Source organism: Gopherus flavomarginatus, chromosome 1, assembly GCF_025201925.1.
Source record: "Gopherus flavomarginatus isolate rGopFla2 chromosome 1, rGopFla2.mat.asm, whole genome shotgun sequence".
Classification (NCBI taxonomy): Eukaryota; Metazoa; Chordata; order Testudines; family Testudinidae; genus Gopherus; species Gopherus flavomarginatus.
In genome coordinates this window covers 171,343,899-171,370,436 of record NC_066617.1, presented here as the reverse complement: position 1 = coordinate 171,370,436, position 26,538 = coordinate 171,343,899, and the positions used below count along the sequence as shown (strand labels likewise).

Below are 26,538 nucleotides of genomic sequence, written 5' to 3'. Positions count from 1 at the left end.
CACAGCTTCTACTAAATCTCACAGGGCAGAACTGTCGTACGTGGTGCAAAGCCTGGTTAATCTGGGCTGCTCCTCTCCGTGACAGCACAGAGTGTTCATATGTCTTGCAGACAAAAGCACTTGGATGTCCTCAGCACTGTCTGCTTCTGCCTTGCATTGCACAGTTGTGAGGGAACAAGTGCTAAGCCTTCCTTGCTTCCGTCTCAGCAAGCCAGCGCTGCTCGCTGTGGTTCTCTTGGTATATTATTAAAAGGCAATATCACTGGTAATTAAGCCAGTGAGCATTTCATCCTTCTAAAACAGGGCAGTGCTATAAACTAAGCGCGCAAAAGAGAAGTAGCGGTGGAAAAAATGACAAAACCAATTGACTCAGATGTTAAATCTTTCACATGCATTCTGTGTAAGAGGGCCGTAATGCAGAATCCTGTCAGACAAGGCAGAAATGCAGCATACACTGACCTGTGTGCATTTTCCATTGCTGCTACTTCTGCTAGAGCAGCTAAGCTAAAGAATGCAGACACAGCTGGCATGCCTGACGTAATACTATGAGTGTCCTCTGCTTCTGTACTTCTAGAGCATTCGTCGTTGCAATCGGTCTCCGCACTTGATGTTTTTTGGAGACTACTCTGTGGTAGCTCCTTTGGTTTTTCCTCTACAACAAAAGAAAGAAAGTAAAACTTGCAGGCAGCGGGGCATAAAAGTCAGCTACAGCTGTGTACTGAACAGTGCTTAGTATAGAGGTGTTAACATGCATTTTTCCATCATTAATTGAGACTTTATCATCTGCAATCTAAGTTTACTACTGGGGCTCTCTGCCTCCCTCTAATGGCTGGATGACATAGAAGTTTATGCTATGCACTGTGATCTATTTGGATATTTTCGCTCAGGCAGTGGAAGCTCATGCTTTTAAATTCAGAGGTCCCGAGTTCAATCCCCACTGCTGATGACCTACCTAGGGACATCCCATTATCCCTGTCTTTATATACACTACAGGGCTCAATTTCACATCCGTTAACTGCACTCGCTGTGCAGGCACAATACCTTTGCTTTGCTGGACCAGGAGCATGTTACCTTAGGAGAGATAAACTCTGTTCCAGCACACTCTCTGTGTGCCTCTCCCACTCCTCATACAGTAGTTTAGAGACAAATTTTTTTTTGACATCTAAAATTTTTATCCAACAGTAAATTGCCTATTTGGAGTTTACTGAGTCCCTAGATGGTATGACCCAATTGGTACCTGTTTTTACAGAATTATTTTTCCAGTACAGGCTTCCCTATTAGGGGTATGTTTCCCTACTACTTTACTTATACCTCAGAACCACCCTCAATAATCTAGATTTATCATAAATTTAGACTCCTTTTACTTACCCTGAGCCCCTCCTGCTGGTGACACTCGGCCATCTGCTGTCCGAACAAGATGTGTGATCTTAGTTTTCCTCGCTTTCCTCTTTTGGCTACCAACCAAGGGTTCATGCAGCAGTGCTGGCTCTGGAGTACTTGGGACAGATACAGAAGTTTTATTCTTCCGTGCAGGCTCACTGGGGTTTTTGTCTTCTGCAAGTATGGCTGAAACGGGACAAGTCAGTTACAATTACAAGTCAAACGTAAAACACCAGAATTGCTAACTATACACACATTCATATCTGTCTGTACATGACACTTAAAATACTCACTAATGGGACTGTATGAAATATGCAGTGTTCGAGTCATGGAAGTGTTTGTGAGCTGCACCCGGTGTTTTGGGTTTGCAAGGAATAGTACTGGACCAGTTCTTGCAGGTTTCTCTGAGGTTCAAATTTCTATTGTTTTAAAAAGATCTAGCAAGTACAAACTGAGACGAACTGACAACATCCTGCAACATTCTGGATACACCTTGTGGAATTAAGAGAAACTTTATTGAATTAAGGCTAATACCTTTGGGGTCCATTATATTAAAAACATAATGGTGCATGTTATTGGGGAACTGTATGCAACTCCTCTAGGAGGGGGACCCTAATGTAATTCCTCTGATTTTCAGTCCTTTGAAGGCATCCCCTGAAGAGGTTCACATATACTAATTCAAAGTGGATTCTCCAGGGGCCAAGAGACAGAAAAAGGATTTTTGGATAAATAACGTGGTTTTAAACAGGCTCAAGGCCTTCCTCTTGATCCAGAAAATGGCCAGGTCCCATGTTCCATGGCAGGCCCCAGTTCTTAGGGTAGGGTTGGAAACACTGGGGTTATAGAGGACCTCTAAAACTGTGAGCTGAAGTTGTAATGAACTTGACACCAGAAGGAAATTATTTGGGTGGAGTTCTGAAGGACTGCTCCTGCCAGAGCCTATGTTAGTGTTGGGGGGTAACTCTGGTAAGTTTATTGGTATGCATGAGGGTCCCTTTTATTGTTCTCTGTAGTAGTTTTAGCTTAAGAATTAAATAGGCTTGCATAAGAAGTGTTGTGTGGCACTTTATAAGAGAAAGTTACTTATCTTAAAATAACTTTTCTTTGAGACGTGTGGTTCCCTACCTGTATTCCACTGCAGGTATGTAAGTGTGCCATGCCTGGAGCTGGAGATTTTGAAAGCAGCATCCATTGGCCCGCACATGCACCCCGGCTCACCTTGCACCTCAAAACGCAGGGGATAAAGGGTGAGGTGGACTGACCACCCCTCCAGTTCCTTCTCTATCATGAATCAGAGAAGATCTAAAGCACAGGGGAAGGAGAGGAGGGGTAGTGGAATACAGAGAGGGATCACGCATCTCGTAGAACCTCCAGTTACTATAAGGCAAGTAACCTTCTCTTCTTTGAGTGCTGGTGCCTATGCGAACTCTACTTTGGGCACTAATTTTGAAGCCTGGAGTCCTGGGCAAAAGTCCACCATCCAACTAGGGAGCCAGTGGGATGGCGGGGGGTTGAAGGGGGGAGTGGCGGCAGAAGGGGGCCTCTCCAGGTCTGAGAGACCAACTACTCATAAAAAAAACAAACAATCAGATTAAAAAAAAAACCTATTTACAGATCTCTAAATATATTCACAGATAAAGGAGAAAGCTGAAGCTTTGGAAACTGGAGGCTCTGACCCAGACCACGCAGCGGTGAGAAAGAACTGGAGAAGTAGTTGGGTTCTTTGTCTCCTCGGTCAGAGGCACGAGATGAGCCAGGGCATGTGTGTGGACCAGCAGACACTGCTTTCAAAATTCTCTGGCTCCAGGCACATGGCATGCGCATGTCTACCCACCCCGGAATACACACAGTGACCAGCACTCGCAGAACAATTACTCTGGTATTAATCTCTGCCTAAGCAGACCTGCTTACTCTCTCTTCAGAGTCTCTTACTGTATATTCAGGGTGGGGACTGTGCTGCCTGAAATACCCTGGTCAGAAGGGAGCGAGAGGTGCATTTCCACTCAGGAGAGGTGACGGCCAGGGCAACTTGAAGCCTAGGGGGCTTTTGCTAGACTGAACTGTGACAGAAACAGTGGGTGAAATCCTGGCACCACTGATATCAATGAAAACAGGATTTCACTCAGTATGTAAAAGACTCTAGAAAAGGAGTGGCTAAGTGGCGGGCAGAGGACTAAATGTAGCCCAAGGAATTATAAAAAGTAGCCCACTGCTGTGCTCATCTTAAAACAGAGGAAGGTGGGTACCTGGACTCTGTAGACACAAATGTGTTACACTACTGGGGCTCCTGGAAAGTCACCAATGTACTCACCCCCCCCCCCCACAACTCCTTTGTTCGGCCAAGTATGGAAACTTCTTGCTGAATGAGGACTACTTTGTGAGTTGTAGTCTGCTGTACAAGTAATACAACATAATGCTTAGCACTCAGAGTGCTTTTTATCTTCAGAGTGAGTTACAAGCATTAACTAATCACCTTTGTGAGTTGGCTAAGGACAATCCCCACTTTACAGATAGGGAAACTGGAGGCAAAGATAAGTTCAATGACTTCCATAAAGTGAGAGTAAGGGAGTCAAAGCCACAAGTAAAATGCTGGAGTTCCCGACTCACGTTCTCAATCCACTCTCCCCACTTACCCTTTGCTGTTTACCCCAATAGATAATATTGCTGTCTTTAAAAAATTGTAAATACACAAATAAGGCAATGGTTAAAAGGCAGAAAAAAACAAGACAGGTTAAAAGGTGAACACTTAAAAGAGAAATCAGACAAGGAATAAAATACTGTGATAGAAATAGCGTACACCTAAATACAGACTGTCTACGTTACAATGGCTACAGCAGCAGAGTTATGGAACTGTAGCTGTGCCTCTGTATGAGATTTAATGTAGACACTTTCTATATAGACAGAAGGGGATTTTCCATTTATGTACTTAGCCACCTCTCTGAGAGGTGGTGGCTAGGTTGATGTCAGAACTCTTCCGTTGACCTAGCTACATCTACAGTGGTGGTTAACTTAACTATATCACACAGGGTGCAATATTTTTCACTGCCCTGAGCAATGTAGCTAGGTCAATCTAGCTACAACCAGTTTTTGTCTTTAAGTGGGAGATATCTCTATTTTTCTTTTATAATTTGAGGGTGTGTATACTGTATGCATGTGTGCATTAGCACTTCAAGACCTCAGGGGGAAGTGCCAAGAAATAATCTCCTGATTTAGTTCACCCTAAAATATGGTCTCCTAAAAATAACGCAGTCTGCGTGCATGTTTCTGGTTTGGTAGAAGCATATAGAGGCTCTCAGCTATCGCTTCTGCTTATTAGATGCTGCTAACCTCCATGCATCAGAAGTGTGGTGTTACACTCTGAGCAGGAGATGAGGGAGGAGCAGGAAGCAGACTAACCACTACAGACACCAGTGAAATCTAGTGAATCTAGTAAATTTAGATTTAATGAAATCTAAACAGGAAGTTCCACCTGAGTCTGAAGACTCCACTTAAAAGAGTAACAATAAATTGGCTTTAATACTTAGATTAGGGGTTTTCGAACTTCATTGCACCGCGACCCCCTTCTGACAATTAAAAAAACTACATGACCCCAGCATGGGGGAGTGAAGCCTGAGCCCACTCCAAAGGCTTGAGAGCCCAAGTTGAAAGATCCACACAGCTATTTTTAATGCACTAGCTCGCGCTCCACTAACACAAGTTTGTCTACTTGGGCTGGGAGGCTTGCTCCCAACTGCAGTGTAGAAATACCCTGAATGGACAGCCTCCTCTTTAGATGTCCTATTTTGGGCTTTATAAGGACTGATAATGTGTTACTCTGATGATTTAGTTGTAATTCAAAAGTGTAGCTAACACTTGGCTTCGGTGACTTGATCTTAATTTGACCTTATTTTGACAATTGTATTGTTTAATCCTTAGTTTAGAGGAGTTTGTAGTGGTTTAATCTGAACAATATGTTTTCTTGATTTTATTTTTGATTGTTAGCTTGAATAAAATGTATAAAATGTACTGAGTCATACTGCTTTCAAACAATTTGGATCAGAACCACCGAGAATCCATGTAGGATGGCTCCCCTTGAAAGTAACTCTTCAGTTCTCACAATACAAAATAATAAAAAATCCAAGAACTGAAAAAGTAAAAACCCAGAAAGGAGAAATAGGCAATGGTTATAACAGAGGAAGAACCAGAAAGAGGTTAAAAGCCATAAGAAAATAGGCAAAGGTGAAGGTTAAACAAAAGAGAGTAAAACATACTTAGGTGTGAGCTTATGAAACTATGCAAAGTTTAGGTACAAGGCTAAGCACATGGTTCTCTCCCCATACAGTTCAATCTGAATCTGAACAGGTAAACATAAAGTGATCCATCCTTTGTTGCGCATTCCCAGCTTCTGGCAAACAGAGGCTAGGGAACCATCCCTGCCAAGCCTGACTAATAGTCATTGATGGACCTATCCTCCGTGAACTTATCAAGCTCTTTTTTGAATCCTGTTATAGTATTGGCCTTCACAATGTCCTCTGGCAAAGTGTTCCACAGGTTGACTGCGCATTGTGTGAAGAAATACTTCCTTTTGTTTAAGAACATAAGAACGGCCGTACCGGGTTAGACCAAAGGTCCATCTAGTCCACTGTCTACCAACAGTAGCCAATGCCAAGTGCACCAGAGGGAGTGAACCTACCAGGCAATGATCAAGTGATCTCTCTCCTGACATCCATCTCCATCCTCTGACGAACAGAGGCTAGGAACACCATTCTTTATCCATCCTGGCTAATAGCCATTTATGGACTTAACCACCATGAATGTATCCAGTTCTCTTTTAAACGCTGTTATAGTCCCAGCCTTCACAACCTCCTCAGGTAAGGAGTTCCACAAGTTGTCTGTGCGCTGCGTGAAGAACTTCCTTTCATTTGTTTTAAACCTGCTGCCTATTAATTTAATTTGGTGACCCCTAGTTCTTGTATTATGGGAATAAGTAAATAACTTTTCCTTATCCACTTTCTCAACATCACTCATGATTTTATATACTTCTATCATATCCCCCCTTAATCTCCTCTTTTCCAAGCTGAAGAGTCCTAGCCTCTTTAATCTTTCCTCATATTGGACCCCCCCAACAACCCCTAATCATTTTAGTTGCCCTTTTCTGAACCTTTTCTAGTGCTAGAATATCTTTTTTGAGGTGAGGAGACCACATCTGTACACAGTATTCAAGATGTGGGTGTACCACGGATTTATATAAAGGCAATAACATATTCTCAGTCTTATTCTCCAGCCCCTTTTTAATGATTCCTAACATCCTGTTTGCTTTTTTGACAGCCTCTGCACACTGCGTGAACATCTTCAGAGAACTATCCACGATGACTTCAAGATCTTTTTCCTGACTCATTGTAGCTAAATTAGCCCTCATCATATTGTATGTATAGTTGGGGTTATTTTTTCCAGTGTGCATTACTTTACATTTATCCACATTAAATTTCATTTGCCATTTGGTTGCCCAATCACTTAGTTTTGTGAGATCTTTTTGAAGTTCTTCACAATCTGCTTTGGTCTTAACTATCTTAAGTAGTTTAGTATTGTCTGCAAACTTTGCCACCTCACTGTTTACCCCTTTCTCCAAATCATTTATGAATAAATTGAATAGGATTGGTCCTAGGAGTGACCCTTGGGGAACACCACTAGTTACCCCTCTCCATTCTGAGAATTTACCATTAATTCCTACCCTCTGTTCCCTGTCTTTTAACCAGTTCTCAATCCATGAAAGGACCATCCCTATTATCCCATGACAGCTTAATTTACATAAGAGCCTTTGGTGAGGGACCTTGTCAAAGGCTTTCTGGAAATCTAGGTAGATTATGTCCACTGGATCCCCCTTGTCCACATGTTTGTTGACCGTTTCAAAGAACTCTAATAGGTTAGTAAGACAGAATTTCCCTTTATAGAAACCATGTTCACTATTGCTCAACAGTTTATGTTTTTTTGTTTGTTTTAAACGTGCTGCCTATTAATTTCATTGGCTAACCCCTATTACTTGTTATGAGAAGGAGTAAATAACACTTCCTTATTTACTTTCTCCACACCAGTCATGATTTTATAGAACTCTATCATATCCCCCTTAATCGTCTCTTTTCTAAGATGAAAAATTTCAGTCTTATTAAATCTCCTCATATGGAAGCTATTCCATAACATTAATAGTTTTTGTTGCCATTTTCTGTACCTTTCCCAATTCCAATATATCTTTTTTGAGATGGGACGACCACATCTTCACGCAGTATTCAAGATGTGGGTGTACCATGGATTTATATACTAGAATTATGATATTTTCTCTTATTATCTATCCGTTTCCAAATGATTCCCAACATTCTGTTCGCTTTTTTGATGGCTGCTGCACATAGAGTGGATGTTTTCAGAGAACTATCCACAATGACTCCAAGATCTCTTTCTTGAGTGGTAACAGCTAATTTAGACCCCATCATTTTATATGTATAGTTGGGATTATGTTTTCCATTGTGCATTACTTTGCATTTATCAACATTGAATTTCATCTGCCATTTTGTTGCCCAGCTCTACCCTCTTTACAGTGCAGTGGTTGGGAGTAATCCCTACCTTCCCCACAAGTACCCTCCTTATGGTTCACCTCTGCCACTGTGCCTGCAAAGCACAGCTGGCTGATAGTGGCAAGGAAGGTGATGAGGTGGTATCCTCCCTTCTCACTCCCAATTACTTAGTACCACTGTTTTACTGGAATTAAAAAATAAATCTTTCACACCCAAAGAAATAGCTTGTATTAGCAATACTATGCTTAGCTAATAGCAACATGTCGATGAAACAAAATCCAAATCCAAATAAGTGCCCAGTGCAAACAGGGTCCATACATCCCACAATCCCGCAGCTGCAGAATTCGCCATGGAATTTATCCTTGCTGAAGAAGCGTGCTCCAGGATCAACACTTGCATCTCCCCCTTCAAGCAGAATCTCCCCGTGGCCATGTGGGTTATAGAGTGGGGTGGGGAGGAGCAAGAGGTTCTCTGGAAGTGGGGCACAAAGAAACTGGGGTCCTGCAGGACCTACTGCCATAATATCAGGAGCAGGATAGAAGCAGAATGGGTATTTTGTATATTTATATATGAAAGACTATTAAAAAACAGAAGTCCTTCCGTGTTGCAAACAACATGAATGCCCCGGCCAGCAGCTGCTGCTCTCTGGCCACCCAGCTCTGAAGGCAGCACTGCTGCCAGCACTGCCACAGTTACTTCTGTGCTGCTGCTGGCGGTGGTGCTGCCTTCAGAGTTGGGGCGGCCGGGGAGATCATGTTGTCTGCAGCACAGGAAGACTATTTTTTAAATCCCATTTCCGTCTCATAATACCTACTCCAACTGCTTGTGCATTGTTTGCCGCATTTTTATCCTGCTCCCACTATTATGGCAGTGGGATCCCAGTTCTGCTATGAGGTAAACGGGGAGGTATGACAAATTCCATGAAGGGTAAGAGGGGGCGCGACTGGAAAAGTTTGCACACCACTGCTATGGAGAGAAACTCCACCTGGCAGAGGACCAGAAGCAGCGAATGCAGGAACCTTCCAACTTCTGGACACTCCAGTAAAAAGTGTAGCGTGTTCTCTGACTTTCACTGTCCTGTGCTGAGTGGTTGTTTGTGCCAACCCTTCTGCACCCTCCTCGGACTCTCGTCTCCTCAGCTTCATTCTACACTTTTTCCTCTTATTCCTTTTCCTTCCGTTTGCTTTCCAGTTAGCTGATCCCCTTCTAAGTAACTAACCCTTCATTCCAAAATAAAATAAATGGAATCAACAGAACATTTGCTGCCCTTCCATTGTGCACTCTGCTTGTGTCCTACTCGGCCCCCGACCTTGTATCCATCCTGTTTACACAATGCTGTCTCACTGTTTCCTTGTACTCCCGTCTGTAGCTATATGCTTTTTTCTTGTCTTTTATTTAGACAGTGAGCTCTGTGGGGGCAGGGACTGTCTTTTTACTCTGTGTTTGTACAGCACCTAGAACAACAGGGTTCCGGTCTATGGTGCTCCCCGGCACTACCGCACGACAACAAAACAACATCTATTACACAAATACACACTTTTCTAGCTCTCATGGTTGCCAAGAAAACATTGAAAACATGAACAAAGAGTGAAATGAAGCAGCATTTTCCACTGAGAGGTGTAAACTGCCCCATTCATCTCCACCGGATGTTAAATCTAAAACCTAAAGGTAAGTGTTTACATTTCAATACGGTTAACTCTTTCATGGCTTATTATTTTTTAGCAGAAACATCCAGCTAAAGGTCATATCGCACAATCATAAGCTATGTCTCATGCCTCCCCAGTGGCCAAAAGCCCCACCTGGCCCTGATCCACTTATCAAAACACCCAGTTTCCCCCATTTCCATTTTTTTCTGCAGTTGTGTTTGTCAATACAAAAAATCTGTGACACAGAAAACGAGGCCAGCACAAATTAACAACATTTCATACCAAATTAAACACAAGGGGAAATTACTCATTATAATATTTGATTATTTACATTAAAAAAATAAGAGTTTTTTAAATTAAAGCTGCAACAGATTTTCCATTTTGCTACACCAGAACGATGCAGAATCCAGGGCCTTGCTGAAAAAAATTAGGCCCAGCTTGCCTAGGAATGCATGGAGCCTTTACTATTAAGGACTGGATAGAATGGGTGAGATGGCATCATTTTATCCCAAGGCTGTAACTACACAGAGTTTTTGCTTAAAATTTCTCACTACTGCAATAGTACCAGTGCACTTCCACTGGACAAGGCACCAGATTTTTAAGAATTGTATATTCCTGCACAGAGCATGTCTAGGAGACACTAGTAAAAATGCCAATGGTTGCCAGAGCCTTGTCTACACTAGAACTCCCACCAGTAGAACTGGTGATACTACAATGCCAGGACATTTTAAAAAACAGCTCAGGGTAGACTAGGCTAAGAGTGTGCCCATAATCCCACAAAATTAAGACATCAATTATTTGCTCCCTGCCTGTACTGCTCTTGTGCGTTTCTTTGCTCAAACTATTTCCATTTCTGCTGGGATTCCAATATTTCTGGATAGAAACATAAGAAAAGACTAAGTCTGCTGAGCTGTTCATCCAAAGATCTCCAAAAGACTTTACAAAAGGTGGGTAAAGTTCTTTCTTATTTTGCACATAAGGAAGCTGAGGCACACAGAGTCAGAATGACTTGGCTAAAGTCATACAGTGAGCCAATGGCTGAGTTGGAAATAGAGGATAAAATTTTGAAAAGTGTCTAAGTGATTTAGTCTCCTAAGTTCCATTTACAAAAGTGACTTAGGCACTCAGGGCCAGATTTACAAAGATATTTAGTTGATTGAAGCTACAAATAGGTGCCTAGTGGGATTTTCAAAATCTCCTAAAAGCAGGTGACTTCAATGGGCATTACGCACTTAGTGCTTCTGTAAATCCCACTAGGTACCTATCTCCATCTTGGGTACCTAAATACCTTTGTAAATCTGGCCCTTAAGGGTCTGAGTTTCATTGAAACTCAATAGGACTTAGAATCCGAAATGCCCACCTCACTTCTGAAAATCTGACCCAGAATCCAGATCCTCTTAATCCCAGTCCTGAATTCTAATCAGTAGATCAGGCAGCTTTCTATTACCGGAACAGAATCACACAGTTCTTTCCCTGATGGCCTTTATATGACAAATAAACTATGTTGTGAAGTTCCAAGTTTTCCTTACTTTCAGGTTCAACCCTGCATGGAGCTAACCAATCTGGCCTCAGTCCAGCAAAACAATTAAGCACATTCTTAATGTTTAAGCAGTGGGACTACTCACATGCTTCATTGTTAAGCACATGTTTAAGTGTTTTCTTGGACTGGGGCCAGAGTGCTTAACAGCTGGCAGGTTCGAGACCTTTATTACAATGTGTGTTTCACCTTGTATCAGAAAATTTTGAAAAATCAAAGTGCTTTTGAGCTTTGGAGGATTTTCTGTTTTTTGGTTGTAGATATGAAGATTTTTTTGTTTTTACTCATATATTTATTCAATGGTTTGGTTCCCTTATTTTTCCTAATGAGGATTCAACAAAACAGAAACGTATTTCCTAGCAGATGGCCTATACAACTCATTCATAATTTAGGCATGGTAATTTGAAAGGTACTCAGCAAGAACTGTACCTACATATATATTATACCAATACTCATTCAGCCATTAAGAAAGGTACTTCTTGTAAACAACCACCACAACATATACTTGTGCAAATAAGTATACTGTTATATACCACTAACCACACAACATTTCTTTATCACTGAATGCTTCACAGCTGGGTACAGTCTATGCATTCCAGTATAGCACAAATAGACCACACAGGTCACAATAAAAGCAGCAAAGAATCCTATGGCACCTTATAGACTAACAGACGTTTTGGAGCATGAGCTTTCGTGGGTGAATGCATGTCATGCATCTGACGAAGTGGGTATTCACCCACGAAAGCTCATGCTCCAAAACGTCTGTTAGTCTATAAGGTGCCACAGGATTCTTTGCTGCTTTTACAGATCCAGACTAACACGGCTACCCCTCTGATACTTGACAGGTCACAATGCAGCACACAGGCACAATAACATTGGTGGATGTGACAGAGCAGGGAATGAGGAGGGGCACCATGGCCAAGCTCCAGGGAGAAGGATTAAGCACGGGGCAATGGGGAGAGCTGGGGAGTAGGATTTAAATTGCATTATCTGAGAAAGAGGGTCAGGAGTCAGACCAGAGTTGAGGAGGAGTCTTGCAATGGGATCATCTGAAAAGATTCAAGGAGTCAGTTAAATAAAAAGAGGGAGAGAGGCTGTTCTGTGCAGCAGGGTCGACATGGGAGAAGAATCTCCTGTCCACTGATGAAAGACCAAATGGGTATGGGAAGACAAGAGGAAAAAATTTAATCTAGTGAAAAACTTTGTCAACAGCTTGGACTTTGATTCTGCACAACTTGTTCACTGGCAAATTCCCATGGGAGTTTTGAGTGTGCTGGAAATGCAGGATCAGACCCCGAGAACAGAGACAGAAATGATTTTGGAGAGCTGGAGGGGCTGGGTGAAGCGAGGGGCAAATCCATGGTGGAACTTGAAGAGTAGGAAGGTGATTTTCAACTGGATTCTGTAAAGAATAGGAAGGCAGTAAAGATGTCTGAAGACGGAGGGTTTGCGAGGGGGATATATTACTGGGTACTGACAGGGAAAAAAAGTCACATTTTGGACAACTGTAGTTTGTAGAACTGAGACACGGGGAAATCATTAAAGCAGGTGTTACTCCAGTCAAGAGGTGATGAGATGAGACAATATAGAAGAGCTTTGGCAGAGGAGTATTCAAGACAGTGTCTGCTATGGAGACAGAAGCAGCCAATATTAGAGAGCTGAGGTATCAGGGTCAATTTCAACAACTCAGCTCCTGATTGTAGAGGGGAAAGTGAGATTTAAGCAGAGGAGGTGGAATGATCATTAGGGAAGGTCTTCAATTAATCAGCTTTTTTAATATTGAAACAAAGAAAGATATTGCCAGAGCCAGAAGCTGGTGAAGCTGAAGCACACAGAAAGTGAGGTAAGGGGCCAAAAGAGTGAAAGGGATACAGAATTGAGTATCCTTTGCCTGGAAGCATTACCCAAGGCTGAGTTCAGAGAGGAGGTGGCCAGAAATCTTGACTGAGTAATGCACCAGTACCTTTTTCTGGAACATTAAACTTCTCCTTTTTGTGCTTATATTTGTTGACAATTTTGTGGAATAAGTTCTTTTTCTGAGACTGGAATGAACCTACAGACAATGTTAATAATAATATATTTCTAATTAGAAGTTTTTATACAGCAAAACAATTATAGCATTTCGAATATAACTACCTCTTTAATGACTACAGCATGCCACTTCATTCTACAGTGCAGTGCCTGATCCAACACCCACGGGAGTTAATGGAAGCTTTCCATTGACCTCAGCGGGCATTGGATCATTCTCCTCTAACGTGAAAGAGAGATACCAGTTTAGTTTAAGAGACAAGAAAAGTTGACTATGTAAAAATAGCCCCTTTCCCCTCCAAACATCTGCTCTCTGTGTATATCCAGAGTCAGAGCTCTTTGGTTTTGGTGACAAAAGTAAGTTTTTACTAATTGCAGAGCTAACTCAGCTCTGGGAGCTGGAGTCTCTCCTGGCTCACGCATCATCCTCAGTTCTGACTGCAGAATCTTTATTACTTAGGATGGTGCCTGAACTGCTTAACCTACAAATATCTCAGGGAAGTTTGAGAATTGGCAGTTAGAAAAACATCTTTCGACTGGTAAATAACACAGAAGTGGCCAAGACACAACAAACAGGTAACCCCTCCACTGCAATGCCACTTTTACGGAGTTACTTTTCAGAGTAAAAGTGCACTGTAAAGCATTACCTCCAAAAAAGTAGCAGGGAACCTAGTCTTCATGTTAGCTTCAGACTGGACCCCCCCTTAGAAGAATTCAGAGAGGTAAGGTATATGAAATGACAACTTGTGGTTTTTATAAGATGGAGTACTTCCCATTTGCATCTGATCTGATACTAATTCGCTTGAATGTGCTCCTAGCTGCAAAAACCAAACCCCCCCTTACCTACTTGTCTTTAAAATACACGCCACCACAAATATTTTAAGTCCTGGAATTTAAAGCTAACAGCAGAACTACATACTGCCAACTTCATCTATATTGGTCTTGTCCCAACCCCCCATCGAAGTCTTCCATCATTGCTGCCACCAATACAGCTCCACCAGCGGGAAATATTAAAGTGAAAACGGTAGCGTAGAGAAGGCCTAAATATAATTATTTATATTTAAATATAGATTCTCATACCTACATGTAAAGATAAAAGCAGTATAATCAAGCAACAAATTTGGAAACTGTAAGGTGCTGATGTACTTTGGTTTGGGAAGTTCCTGTCAACAGTCAATTTTTTCAGTTCGATATGGTAGTTAGAAGTCACAAACAATTGAAAAGTTACAGCCAGGGGCGGCTCTAGGGATTTTGCCGCCCCAAGCACGGCAGGCAGGCTGCCTCCGGCGGTTTGCCTGCGGAGGGTTCGCTGGTCCTGCGGCTTCGGCAGACCTCCCGCAAGCGTGCCTGCGGGAGATCCTCCGAAGCCGCGGGACCAGCGGACCCTCTGCAGGCATGCCTGCAGGAGGTCCACCGAAGCCGCGGACCTCCGAACAGACCCTCCACAGGCAACCCGCCAAGGGCAGCCTGCTTGCCACCCTCGTGGCACTGGCTGAGCACCCCCCGCGGCTTGCCACCCCAAGCACGTGCTTGGCGTGCTGGGGCCTGGAGCCGCCCCTGGTTACAGCATTATGCAAAAAAGGACAGTCCTCAGTTGGTACCATCATGGGTAATTTTAGCTTAAGTCTGAACTAATTTAATTATAATTGGTTGTTAAAAGTTATTTAACTTCAACAGAGTAGGTCAAATTAGTTACACAAGTTCAATCCTTCTTCAGTCCGTATGGTTGCATTCATATTACTGAGCACAGAATTTGGCCTGCTTTGCATTTTTTACCACTGCAAGCCAGGATGCCAGAGTTACGTGGGAAGTTATTTTAAGGTGAGCAAAAATGTTAAAGCTATTCTTATCTACAAGTTTATTTATATCCAACAACAAAAAAAGAGCAGACAAATCTGCTGTCTGTACTTGGGCTTGTTATTAATCTATTGTAATAGTTAAAAGGGGCAGAAGTAACACCATAAATCGATTTAGTCAGCACCATGGAATTGTTTCAACCTTTGATTTTCATGAAGGCCTGGTTTTCTTTTACAGAATTTGATATTTGTCCTTTTAAGAGAGTTGCCTTCATGTAGAACACCACCACGTGCCATCCTACTCCTTATCCCCTGAGTGGGAAAGATCAGGAGCATTAGGAGTGTACAGGTAAGCACAATCCACGCACATTTGTACAGAAAAGTGTAAACTCATGGCAGTTGACATATACTGAAGTGGTGACAAGGAGAGCAGAGTGGTGACAAGGAGAGTAGAAGAAAGCCTCAGAATGATGACACGACCCAAAGCAAAAAAGAGATAATTGGTGTGGAGCTGATGAGCAGCCAAGAAAAGTTGAGATGGGTTAAGCAAAGCCAGGCTTGTAAAAGCACAGGCAGGCGGAGGGAAAGGGGAGGGCTGAAATCCTGGCTCCCTGAAGTCAATGGCAAAAAGCCCATTGAAATCAATGGGGTTAGGATTTCACCCTAAGGCTCCAGCAGGACTGAATATTGGTGCAGGGCTCCATGCTAGCAGACCCCAATGAACGGCCAAGCCCTAAAAGATGGAAAAAATTGTGTTTGGAATGTCCAAAGGGGTGATTTCAGCTAGGAGGTTACTGGGCTATGTGGCACATTATAAAGTAGTACAAAGGTTTATACTACTATACTCTTATACCAACACTGCACAGAAAAGTACAGCTCAGCAGTGTCAGAGATTGCTGAGCACTGGAGCAGATATTCTGCACAGAAGCAGTGATTAAGGAAGCCATAGAAATAGGTTATAAACTTTACAAATATTACATAGAATGAAGAATGTGTTTTGTTTATGATCCTCTTTCTACCATCCCTTCTAAAGAACTCACCACAACCAAACATCGAAACAACCCCCTCAATGGTTTCATGAAAACTTCTATTCTCAAATGCAAACTCAAGGAGATGGACTTCAGTGACAGGGAAAGGAAACGCTTCTCTGTCCCCTCATGCTGAGTTCTATTTTTCCCAAATAGTCACTAAAGCATCCTTCCAGCAGGGATCAAATGACTAATGTGGAGCAAAGGCGAAAACAGGTAATTTTTGTGACATGTTATGGCCCAACAGTAAGAAAGTCTTCAATCCATGAAAAATTCCTTCATGTTAATCTATTTAGTTGGTTGATGGGCTAATTACAGATGCAGTTTGTATAGCAGGTGAGTATATTAGCATGGGATTGACAGTTACCTAGGGAGGTTGTGGAATCTCCATCATTGGAGGTTTTTAAGAATAGGTTAGACAAACACTTGTCAGGGATGGTCTTGATCATACTTAGTCCTGCCTTAGCGCGGGGAATGGACTAAATGGACTACTGAGGTCCCTTTCAGTACTACATTTCTAAGATTCCATGAGTCTAAGAACCAAAGCTCTTGGATTCAAACAAACAAACAGGCAAGGAAGAAATAATAAGATGATATCAGGTCCAGACCCCAGGGTGCAAGTGTCACTCCTGTTATCAGTAGAGGCCAAGGAACGAGCCAATCATGGAGATCAAAGAATCTTTCACTCTTACAAGTGCAAACTCCCTGGCCAGGGAAGGTTGCACAGCTGCTGCATGTGCTATGTTTGTTCCATGGAGAAAGATGTTGAGTCTCCAGAGAGGTCAACCCAACTCCATCCACCAGCACTAAATTCACAAAAAATGTAAGGTTGAAAAAGCAAACTTTAAAAGCTTGCGTGTCTTGAAATGATTTTATACAAGAAAAACTTTTGAGAACTACTGGGCTACAATGGTTTATGTCATTTTTTTAATGCCTTCTTGGTTTTAAAGTAAACCCTTTTCCTGCGGATATTTCTCAGCAGTTAACATAATACTCCATTTTTCTTGGGTTTTTAGTGTTGCAGCAGTTGCCACCATATGGGAACTGCTTGTAGTTTACTTGGTCTGTCCAGTAGGCTCCCTGATATCAGAAAGGATATGCACCACTCAGGGATTAGTGAGAATTGGGCTAGAAGCAGCTGCAGAGTAAAGTAGCAAGCAAGAAAATGAACAGACAGTGTGTGACTAACTCTAGCAACACTTGTTCAAAATTTCATAGGTGGATTTAAAAAAAAAACAAACAAACTCTCTTCGTCCTCCAAAAAAAAAAAAATCTATCAGAAGAATGTATCAAATGGCTAGCACAGTGTATTCCAACAAACAAGGCATATGTACTCATTCTATTAAGTCTCAGGTCTTGTTTTACTAGTGCTAACAGAGTCTCTAAGGTTTCCCGGGGCAAAGCTCCCAATTCAGACACGTGTAAGGCAGGTTCCAGGAGCCCAGTTCAGATACCCATTTTCACTGAGCTACATTCTGTCCAGTTTAATTGTAACTTGTCTCAGCCCTGCTTTGGGGAGGGCTACTTACTTTGTGAGCTAAATGCCCGGAGTGCCAGAGCCGTCCAGAATAATTGGAGTTCTCCAAATATTTGCCTCTACACTTACAAATCTATTCTCTCTCCATTCCCAGCTATCTTTAGAGATTCAGAACTCAAGAGCGGTTCTTAAAGGCGTTGTCTGTGAACCATTTGGCGCACAGATAGCGGCACATAATCACAAGGTAGACTTAGTGCCGAGCAGCTAAAAAGCAAGTGAAAGACTGTGGCTTCAAGAAAGCAATGCTCCAAAGGAGCAATAGCTTTATGGTGCTATTTCTTGATTGTACTCTGGAAATGCCGAGAGGCCTCAGCTGAGATCGGAGCCCCATGGTGCTAGGCGCTGTGCAAACAGAATAAAAGACAATCCCTGTCTCAAATGAAAATATATTGAATTACCACCTTCTACGCCCCTCAACAAGTAAGTTGGGTTATTTGGAACATAAAAATAATTTTTCATAGTTCAAAAGAGAAATGATAACTACAGATTTTGCTCTATGTTTCTGTAGATATGTAAATTGGCAACCCATTGTAGATCAATGGCTTCTGCTTGATACGATGCCCCAGCGCACGTTTTGCTAAAGACGTCAATCACAAGTGATGAATTCTGGTGCAGGATGCTGTCTGTATGGGTTAAGCCTGTCTCTTTACTCCAGTTCTCTGCAGTTTTGTTATACCATTGATATGCATGGAACAAAAATATTTAGGGTGAGATTTTCAAGACGAATTCTCCTCCCTTTGAAGTAAAATCTCCCACTGACATCAATTAGAGCAGAAGCAGACCAATGTGGAATACTTTTGAAAATCTGTCCCTAAACATATTTTAGGAAACTGCTTCTTAAGGGAGAAAGTTCAGAGATACCTTACTCATACACATAGCTTGTGCGCTCTGGTGTCCTTCAGTGGGTGGGTGTAATTAAATTGCAGAGCTGGAGGGGTGTCACATCAGGCAGAAAAGGCACCAGCTCATTTGGGATTGGCACTTTGGGGCAAATGAAAGAAAAGGTGTATTGGGAAAAAGGCTAATTTGACTGATGTGCTGAATGCCTTGCTTATCCTGCTTATCCTGCTTGTTTGATTATTCGACATATCAGGCCTGAACTAGACTATTATAAATCAAACTCCATTTGACGTTAACGGCTTTACAACAATACAAACTGATGTAACACCATTGTCTTCAACTGAAACAAGCAATGTATGTGATTTCTTAAGTATTTAAGACATGATTAAGAAACAGTTACTTTTAAAAAAAATTTTACTTAAGAAAAAATGACATACAACCTCTCATAATCTGTCATGTCCTGGCATCCTGGGAAATAATCTATCACACTGAAGCCTACTTACTGAATTTTTAATGGCAATTTATGGAGCACTGATCTGATACAGTAAAAGCTTCTCTAACTACTGGGCACTAAGAATACACGGGAAGTCTATCTTATGGGCTACAAATCTGTGGACCTTTGTCCAGGAGAAAGATAGATGTTCTTAAACAAGTTTTCTCTGGCCTACATGCCGTCCTTAGGCATACGCAGCATACACAGTTGCGTAGGGCACCCGAAAATGTGGAGCATCCCCTGGGTCTTAGTGGGCACCCACCCGTCTCTTCCTATCCCTGTTCTGACACTTTCTGCAGGCTCCCACCACAGCTGGCTGCTGCAGCCTGGTGAGTCCTCCCCCACAGGGCATCTACTACTTAAAAGTGAAAAAGGCTTCCAAGCGGCCTGCCAGACTTATTGAAACACTGAAATTGTTAAAGAGCCATTCAAGGAGTAATGAAGCCATTTAACAGGCATTTGTCAACCTCCAGGTATATACTGTCAGTTTCTGAATTTACTTGACAAAAACTGTTATGCATGACTGTAATATTTACTCAGAACATGTCAGTCTACAGGACCTTAGTTTAAAATTTGCTTTAAAAATATTTCATTAGCATGTTGAAGATTATAAAATCACATCTCTAAAGGATCGTTGCATAGATGTTTAGATGTACAATCTGAGTATTCATCTTTAGCCTTAAATGCTTGGATCTTCAGACGTATCGTTGTTTAAATAAATCCTTCAAAAGACCCCCCTTTTCTAAAATACACATGCGAGCCCAGGCTGCCGTTGGGCATAGGGGCACCAGTTTAATAATATTGCATAGGGTCCCATAATTCCTAAGGACGGCCCTGCCTCCGTGCTATCATTATTACTTTGCATGTGTATCAGAATCAGACCTAGAGTCCTCAACTATGACTGGAGCCCCATTGCACGGGGTACTGTACAAACACACAGTAAGCAACAGTCCCTGATCTGATGAACGGTCTATAATGACAAGATAGACAGAGGGTGGAAGGAGAACCAGAGGCACAGAGAAGTGAAGACAGCTGCACACAGTTGGTCAGTGGCAGAGGCAAGAATAGACTCTAGGTCTCTTAAATCCCAATCCAGTGCCATATCCACTTGCCCAGTGGCGCTCAACCCTTCCAGACTACTGTACCCCTTTCAGGAGTCTGATTTGTCTTGCGCACCCCCAAGTTTCACCTCACTTAAAAACTATGTGCTTACAAAATCAGACATAAACATACAAAAGTGTCACAGCACACTATTACTGAAAAATGGCTTACTTTCTTATTTTTACCATATACTTATAAAATAATTCAATTGGAATATAAATATTGTACTTACATTCCAGTGTATAGTATATAGAGCAGTATAAACAAGTCATTGTCCGTATGAAATTTTACTCGGTACTGACTTTGCTAGAGCTTTTTCTGTAGCCTGTTGTAAAACTAGGCAAATATCTAGATGAGTTGATGTACCACCTGTAAGACCTCTGTGTACCCCCTGGGTATGCGTACACCCCTGGATGAAAACCATTGGCCTAGACCCATACTGCCTCTCCAATTTATTTGAAAAATGCTTGAGTTCTAACACAGGAGAAAAAGTATCCCTCAGAACTACTTCTATACTTTTCTTCTATAATTTTTGTAAGACTTTTCACTATATGTGCTGCACTTAACGTGCTTCTTTATTAGCAGCATGCACAAGGGCCCCCTTCACAGTCATGCACATCTGACAGTTTCTCAGGTCAATATTCGATAGTAACCTTTGTAGATGTAACAGTCTATATAGCAGGTCATCTATCTGGTTAGCTGTTAACTTAAAGGCAAATTTGGAAAGCCCACAGTGGGTCTAGGCGCCAGAGCCCGACACTACTCATTGCAATAACCTCACTACATCTCAGGATAAGTTTGGGATTCAGCTTAACGAAGTTAGCCCTGATGGGACAGTTATCTTTTACACTGTTAAAATTCATGGTTGGGTCCGGGTTGCTTTATATCCCTGCTGCACATGATCTGCAGTATCCCAGAGTCCACTTCCAGCCACTGTGGTCAACACCTGAGCTACTCATCTCTGTTGATCTGATACATTTATTGGCAGCACAATCACCGCTTAGTAGCACTGACTGAAATTAGAAATTTCCATTCCTTGGGAACTAGCAACATTTCAGGGTTTTTTTGTTGCCGTTCTGAACTGGAATGAAATGTGGAAAGTTTGAAATTTCCCACGAAATGAAATTTCTGATTTTTTTTTGTTTCAGACTAAACGTTTTAATTTTGAGACTTTTTAATATATATCTTTTAATTGTATATAATTTTTAAATATACAAATCTGAAGACAAAATATCTAAGTGTTTCATTCCCCTTTCAAAATGCTTCCCTTTAATTATTCCCCCCCCAGGACAAAATTATGTCAAAATCAACATGTTACTGGGTTTTGATTTTGTTGAATCGACATTTTCCAATGGAATTATTGCTTTGACGGAAATTTTTCTACCAGCTCTACCTCTTGATGTCTCAGTGCCAGCCCACCACGGAGCTGTGCTGACTTATCCCAGCTGAGAATCTCACCCAATAGCTGCAAGTGAATTCAGTATTCATGGAAATGAGGAACTGTTAGCTGTGGCTTGGCCAGACACAAGGTATGTCTACACTTCGAGCTCGGGGTGTGATATCCAGCTCAAAGAGACAGATCCAATAAAAATAAAGCTAGCTACAGTACATACCCATTTGAGAACCTAGGCATGTACTTGGAGCAACTAGTGCCTCCTCTTGTGCTCTGTTTTTAGCATACTAGCTCGACTGGTGCTTTCATGAGTTTGTCTCCTCAAGCTGGGAATCACACCACTAGCTGGAAGTATAAATGTACCCATGGGATAGGCAAGTGCTGTATAATTTTACCCAGAGGACTCTGCCAGCACTGCTCATACCTGACCTGTTACATATCTGCAATTGTATTGCTGGCCTTCTCTTAAGACAAGAGACTAGAAAAATTCAAGGCTTTCCAACTGTGCTTTGCAAAAATGGAGATGAGAATGGGATCAACTTGCTAATAAAGCCAAGGGCAGAATTCACTCTCTGACTATGGAACATATCTCACGATATCCAGACAAATGAGTATGTCAATAAAGCACCCAACAGCGTGTGCTGTTGTTAGAAATCAGGGAAGTTACTGCTGATTACCACTACCTGATTAGCAGTTGGCTCCCAAAACATGCTGCATAATAAACCACCAGATTACTGTGCTGTAGAATTAGTTCATTTGTTCTGGTCAGGCTTGTAGATTTCTCAGATACTAACTAAAGAGTTGCAATTAGCAACGATCAGGCCTCAGTAAATATTATGGACAATGGCTAATTTTGCCAGAACCTGCTCAGCCCCTCCCTACTTACATAAATACAAAATCAATACTATATTGGGCACACTGTATAAACATCACCACCAACAGTTCTGGGCCACGTATTGTAATTTGGTGGCTTGCAAGTCAGACAAACAGCTCAACGCTACGTATGTTTGAATAAGGTACTCAGGGCCACCAACACAGGGATCAGACAGTAACAGTTATTCTCATTTTATTGGTGTATTCAGCATCTTATTGCCTCAGCTCTTCGGAAACAACAGAATTACTGGTAATCATTCCTCCTTTCCTGATGCATTTATATTCACATACAGTATAAATACCACAGGCTCAAAGAATTAGCCCTAAAGGATACTCATCCACACTACACAAACCACACAAACAAACTGCAGCAGAACATGATACAACTGGAAGTTTCTGCTCATGAGAGACTGAGTATTGGACTTAAAAGGGTTTAAGAATGGAGGCATTATTGCTGAAATGTTTTATCCCCAGAGTGAGAATATGTTAAATCAATGAATAAAAGGAAAAAAGGAAAAACAAAATCTGTGAAAATCCTGGTGATAATCAACTTTGTCATGATGAAGAAAGCAACACTGACTCCACATTCCTCACATGTAGGCAAGTGTGCTGAGGTAAGAAAATAACAGCTCCTGAACCCAGCACAGCAGCTATTATGGATTACGAACGTACTTCAGAAAGCACCTTACCTTTGTTAGATTTTGGTTGTTCTGCTGGACAGCTTCCAACCTTCTTCTTTTTCCTTGGAACAGATACGCTTTTCCGGTCAAACGTAATGGGACTGTACTGAGGGAGGCTGTTGAATTTTTTTTCAAATTCTTCTTCCAATTTTGCTAAACTAAAGAAAGGGAGGGGGAAAAACCCAAAGTCAATCACATGGTTCACACAGATAAAGTTAAAAACAGGTTCTGGGTCGATAAGGTTCAGTGGTACTTTTATACCTGAACTCATCACAATTAGGTCATTTTATATATACAGTACATTTTTCAAAAATTGAACGATTGTATTTGGCATTCAATCCTGATCTGTCACGTGAGGGAGATTAAGCAATCAGAAAAGGAGGAAAAAACACACTGAAAAAGAGTGGCACCAATATCAATGAGTAAATAATACTGGATTATGAACAAAAAGGTTTTCTGAAAAAGGCAACTTTTTTTTTTTTTTAAAGATTTGCTCCTTTTTATTTATAAAGAGCGCCTTTATGTTAAAGTTCTAATTGGTTTCTCACACACACAAAATCCCTTCCCTCTGCCAAAACTACAAGAAAAGCAATTTAGAAAAGCCAAGCAAGCAATAAACAACCAATCAAACAACTTAATATACATAGCTCTTCAATAGGGCTTCTGGGAAGAATTTAGGGCATGGGGCTAGGGATGCAGCAGGATTGGATTGGCTGCTGCGTTTATCTGGTGATATATTAATTATTTTATTACATAGAGCCAACTGCATGATACTTTAATTGTTTGTAAATGTATCTGTTGGTAGGGCGACTAGAGCTCCTGCACATATACTCTCTGAGCTTGTGTGGCTTTTGCTTTTAATAACAAATCAATAAATTGGTGCTGACATGAGAAGTCTGAGTTTTCCTATTTCTCTCTAATTCTCTTTGCTATGAAAGACCAGCAGACAATGAGAGTAAACATGTATGCTTGGTGCAACTGCCTCTAAGCACTGTGTGCCTGGAAGAAAGGCAAAAGTGAGAGTTTTTCAGTTTTCTCTGCAACGAAACTCACAAATTAGAGTTGATTCACTTATCCCCATAACCATTATTCTGTATTTTTGTTAGAAATGTATTTCATCTTTCTTTGATGTTCAATCAGAGCCATGTAGAACAGCAGTGGTTTCAGTTACGAAATGCAGACTTGGTTCACAGCAACTGTTTTGTTAGTATAAGCAGCTGGCAGTGCTGCTACCATGCTACTGTGTACATGGGTATCTAGACATCCATGAAGCGAGCAGAGCTGTTGCTTTGATGGCTGACATATGATCTCCCCTCCCACTGTTTTATTTGCTTCTCTAACTCCCACTACACCTGCCTATGGGCGTGTGTGTGTGTGTGCGCGTGTGTGTGAGATCACAGACAATTTATAGCATGTGGGATGTGGAAGAAGCAGTGAGTGCTGCCATCACTATGCCAGTGATTAAAAAAGCAATCATGGTGTCATAAACATACAGAGGTTTACAAACATATAGACAGACATTAGCTGGCCTGAGGAGTTTGCAACCAAAGGCCCTGATCCTGTAACGACATTCACATAGGCAGACCCCTGAACTGCTACAGTGCCTGGGTCTACCTCTGCAGAGCTCATGACAGGACAGGAGCTAAGACAGACAAGACAAACATGGCATGTAACACTAGGGAGTTGCCAATGGAGGAGGCGATAGGGAGGATACCTGGATAGGGTTGGCAACTTTGTAATATTTAAAAACCAGACACATCCCCCTGAGGCCCCATCCCTGTTCACTCCTCCTTCCCCGCTGTCCCCCTGGGAGTTGCAGCCACCTGAGGCACATAGGAGGCGGCCCCAGCTAAGTAGGGGCTGGTGCGGGTGATGACTAGCGCCTCCCTGCCTCCCCCACCCACAGTAACCAGACTTTGAATGTCTGGTCAGGAGATCTGACACTATCAGGTCCCCTTTTCGACTGCACTTTCCGGTCGAAAACCATGCACCTGGCCACCCTATACCTGGAATTAGTAGATTTTTAAAAGGATGAATATGAAGAAGGCAGAGGATACCTGGCAGACAAGAAGAGGGAGCTTGTTCCTATGGTAATGGGCAAGGAATGCAAGAGAAGGTACAAATCTGAGTCTGAGAGAAGAAGGAAGCGGCAAGGTGAGGGGTGGGAGCAGCCAGGTGTGCTTGTGGCAGGGGAGGAAATAAAAGGAGTGATGTAGATGGGAACAAGATTATGCAGAGCCTTGAAGAGGGATGTTTAATATATAGGTCTGATCTACACTTAAAAATTAGATTGACCCAACTATGCCATTCAGGACTGTGAAAAAGTTTTCACCCTGAGCATAGTAGTTAGGTCGACCTAACCCCCAGTGTAGAGACAGCTAGATCAGTGGAAGGATTCTTTCCTCGACCTCGCTCTCATCTCTCGGAGAGGTGCACTAATTATATCGACAGAAAAACGCCTTCAGTCAATGTAGGAACCAACTACACTACAGAGCGACAGTGGTAGAGCTGCAGCACCATAGGTGTGCCGCTGTGGTGGAGACATACCCATTGTTTCTTGAACTTTTAGTAAAAAATCTTAAATCCATGTATTATAAAGGTTTCTTCTATTAGAACTGGTTGAATAATAGTAATGTATAACACTGCTGAGACAGGAAATAAGCTATCCTCGCATACATATCTTCACTATCTAATCAGTTGTACAGATGGTAGCACAATATTTATCAAATACATTATTCAAAACTTTTAAGTGGCAAACACTGAATAAATTATTTGCATCTACATTTTTTAGATTAGTTGATGAGCTGTGGAATTCATCATCTTCTCAAACTCACCTAACGTTTTAACATAATTAAATAAATGAAAAGCTGGCTAACTTTTTGATGGAACATTGTGTACTACAAGAAGATCTTTACAAAATCTCCATATCACTGATGAGTACATTACATACTGAGAATTATAAAAGTGCAGCGTTACTTTGCGTAGCGTATTCCAGATAATAACACCACCTTGAGGTTTTCAATATTTAATGTCCTTGCTATAAGTGCATTACAACTCCATTTCAGATAAATCAGGTTATGAAAAATTTTACTATAAATCTACACAAAAGAAACCTATTAAAACTTTAAGACTGAAATATGAAGAGAATCTATTCCCTTTAATCCAATTTATTCCCTCTGAATTCATATAATTAGAAATATCCAAGGATTTGCAAAGTATGAATGGCTAAGTAGATTTTTCACAACTATCGCTGAAGTTGAGTAAATCTGTTAGTGCTACAAGGAGAATTGCTATTCAGATTCCTGAGAGCCACTTCTGTGTAGATTTGCAAAAGCGTTAATTTTTAAAAATAATTAATAATTATTTTTCTACTGATTTATTCCACTGCCTTAACCTGCTGATCTCCTATTCAAGTAGTTGCCTCCTTGACTGAAAATCATTTATTTACCCTATTCACTCCACTGCATTAGAACAACACTTACAAAGCAAAATAATGACTCTTAGGTGCTACTATAACAGAAATAATAAATAAGTGAAAGGAGCACTGTCAAATTATCTCCTTTTTGGGGGTAAAAATTAACACTTTTCCAGTTAACGAAGCACCTACCTAGAGCTTTAAATAATGTTTCTAAAGTACTTTGAAAATTAAATTAACCTTCTA

The 26,538-nt window shown here is 41.5% G+C and overlaps 2 protein-coding genes across 8 annotated transcripts in view; both read right to left on the bottom strand.

Annotated features, from left to right (window-relative positions):
• The window catches only part of HHLA2 (HERV-H LTR-associating 2), a 790,111-nt gene that overhangs the window by 230,858 nt on the left and 532,715 nt on the right, over nucleotides 1-26,538 (bottom strand). The window contains exon 1 of one of the 2 annotated variants that reach the window (XM_050960684.1): nucleotides 11,874-11,937. The exons of the other annotated variant lie outside the window; for it this stretch is intronic. The gene's annotated coding sequence lies outside the window, so the exon portion shown is untranslated. Of the gene's footprint in view, nucleotides 1-11,873; nucleotides 11,938-26,538 lie in introns of those variants that run through there. 2 annotated transcript variants of the gene reach the window in all.
• The window catches only part of BBX (BBX high mobility group box domain containing), a 221,797-nt gene that overhangs the window by 17,771 nt on the left and 177,488 nt on the right, over nucleotides 1-26,538 (bottom strand). For all 6 annotated transcript variants that reach the window (XM_050957572.1, XM_050957583.1, XM_050957590.1 and 3 more), the window contains 3 exons: nucleotides 22,887-23,035; nucleotides 1,369-1,566; nucleotides 460-652 (listed from right to left, as the gene is read on the bottom strand). In XM_050957572.1, coding sequence (XP_050813529.1) covers nucleotides 460-652; nucleotides 1,369-1,566; nucleotides 22,887-23,035 — 540 coding nt within the window. The remainder of the gene's footprint in view (nucleotides 1-459; nucleotides 653-1,368; nucleotides 1,567-22,886; nucleotides 23,036-26,538) is intronic.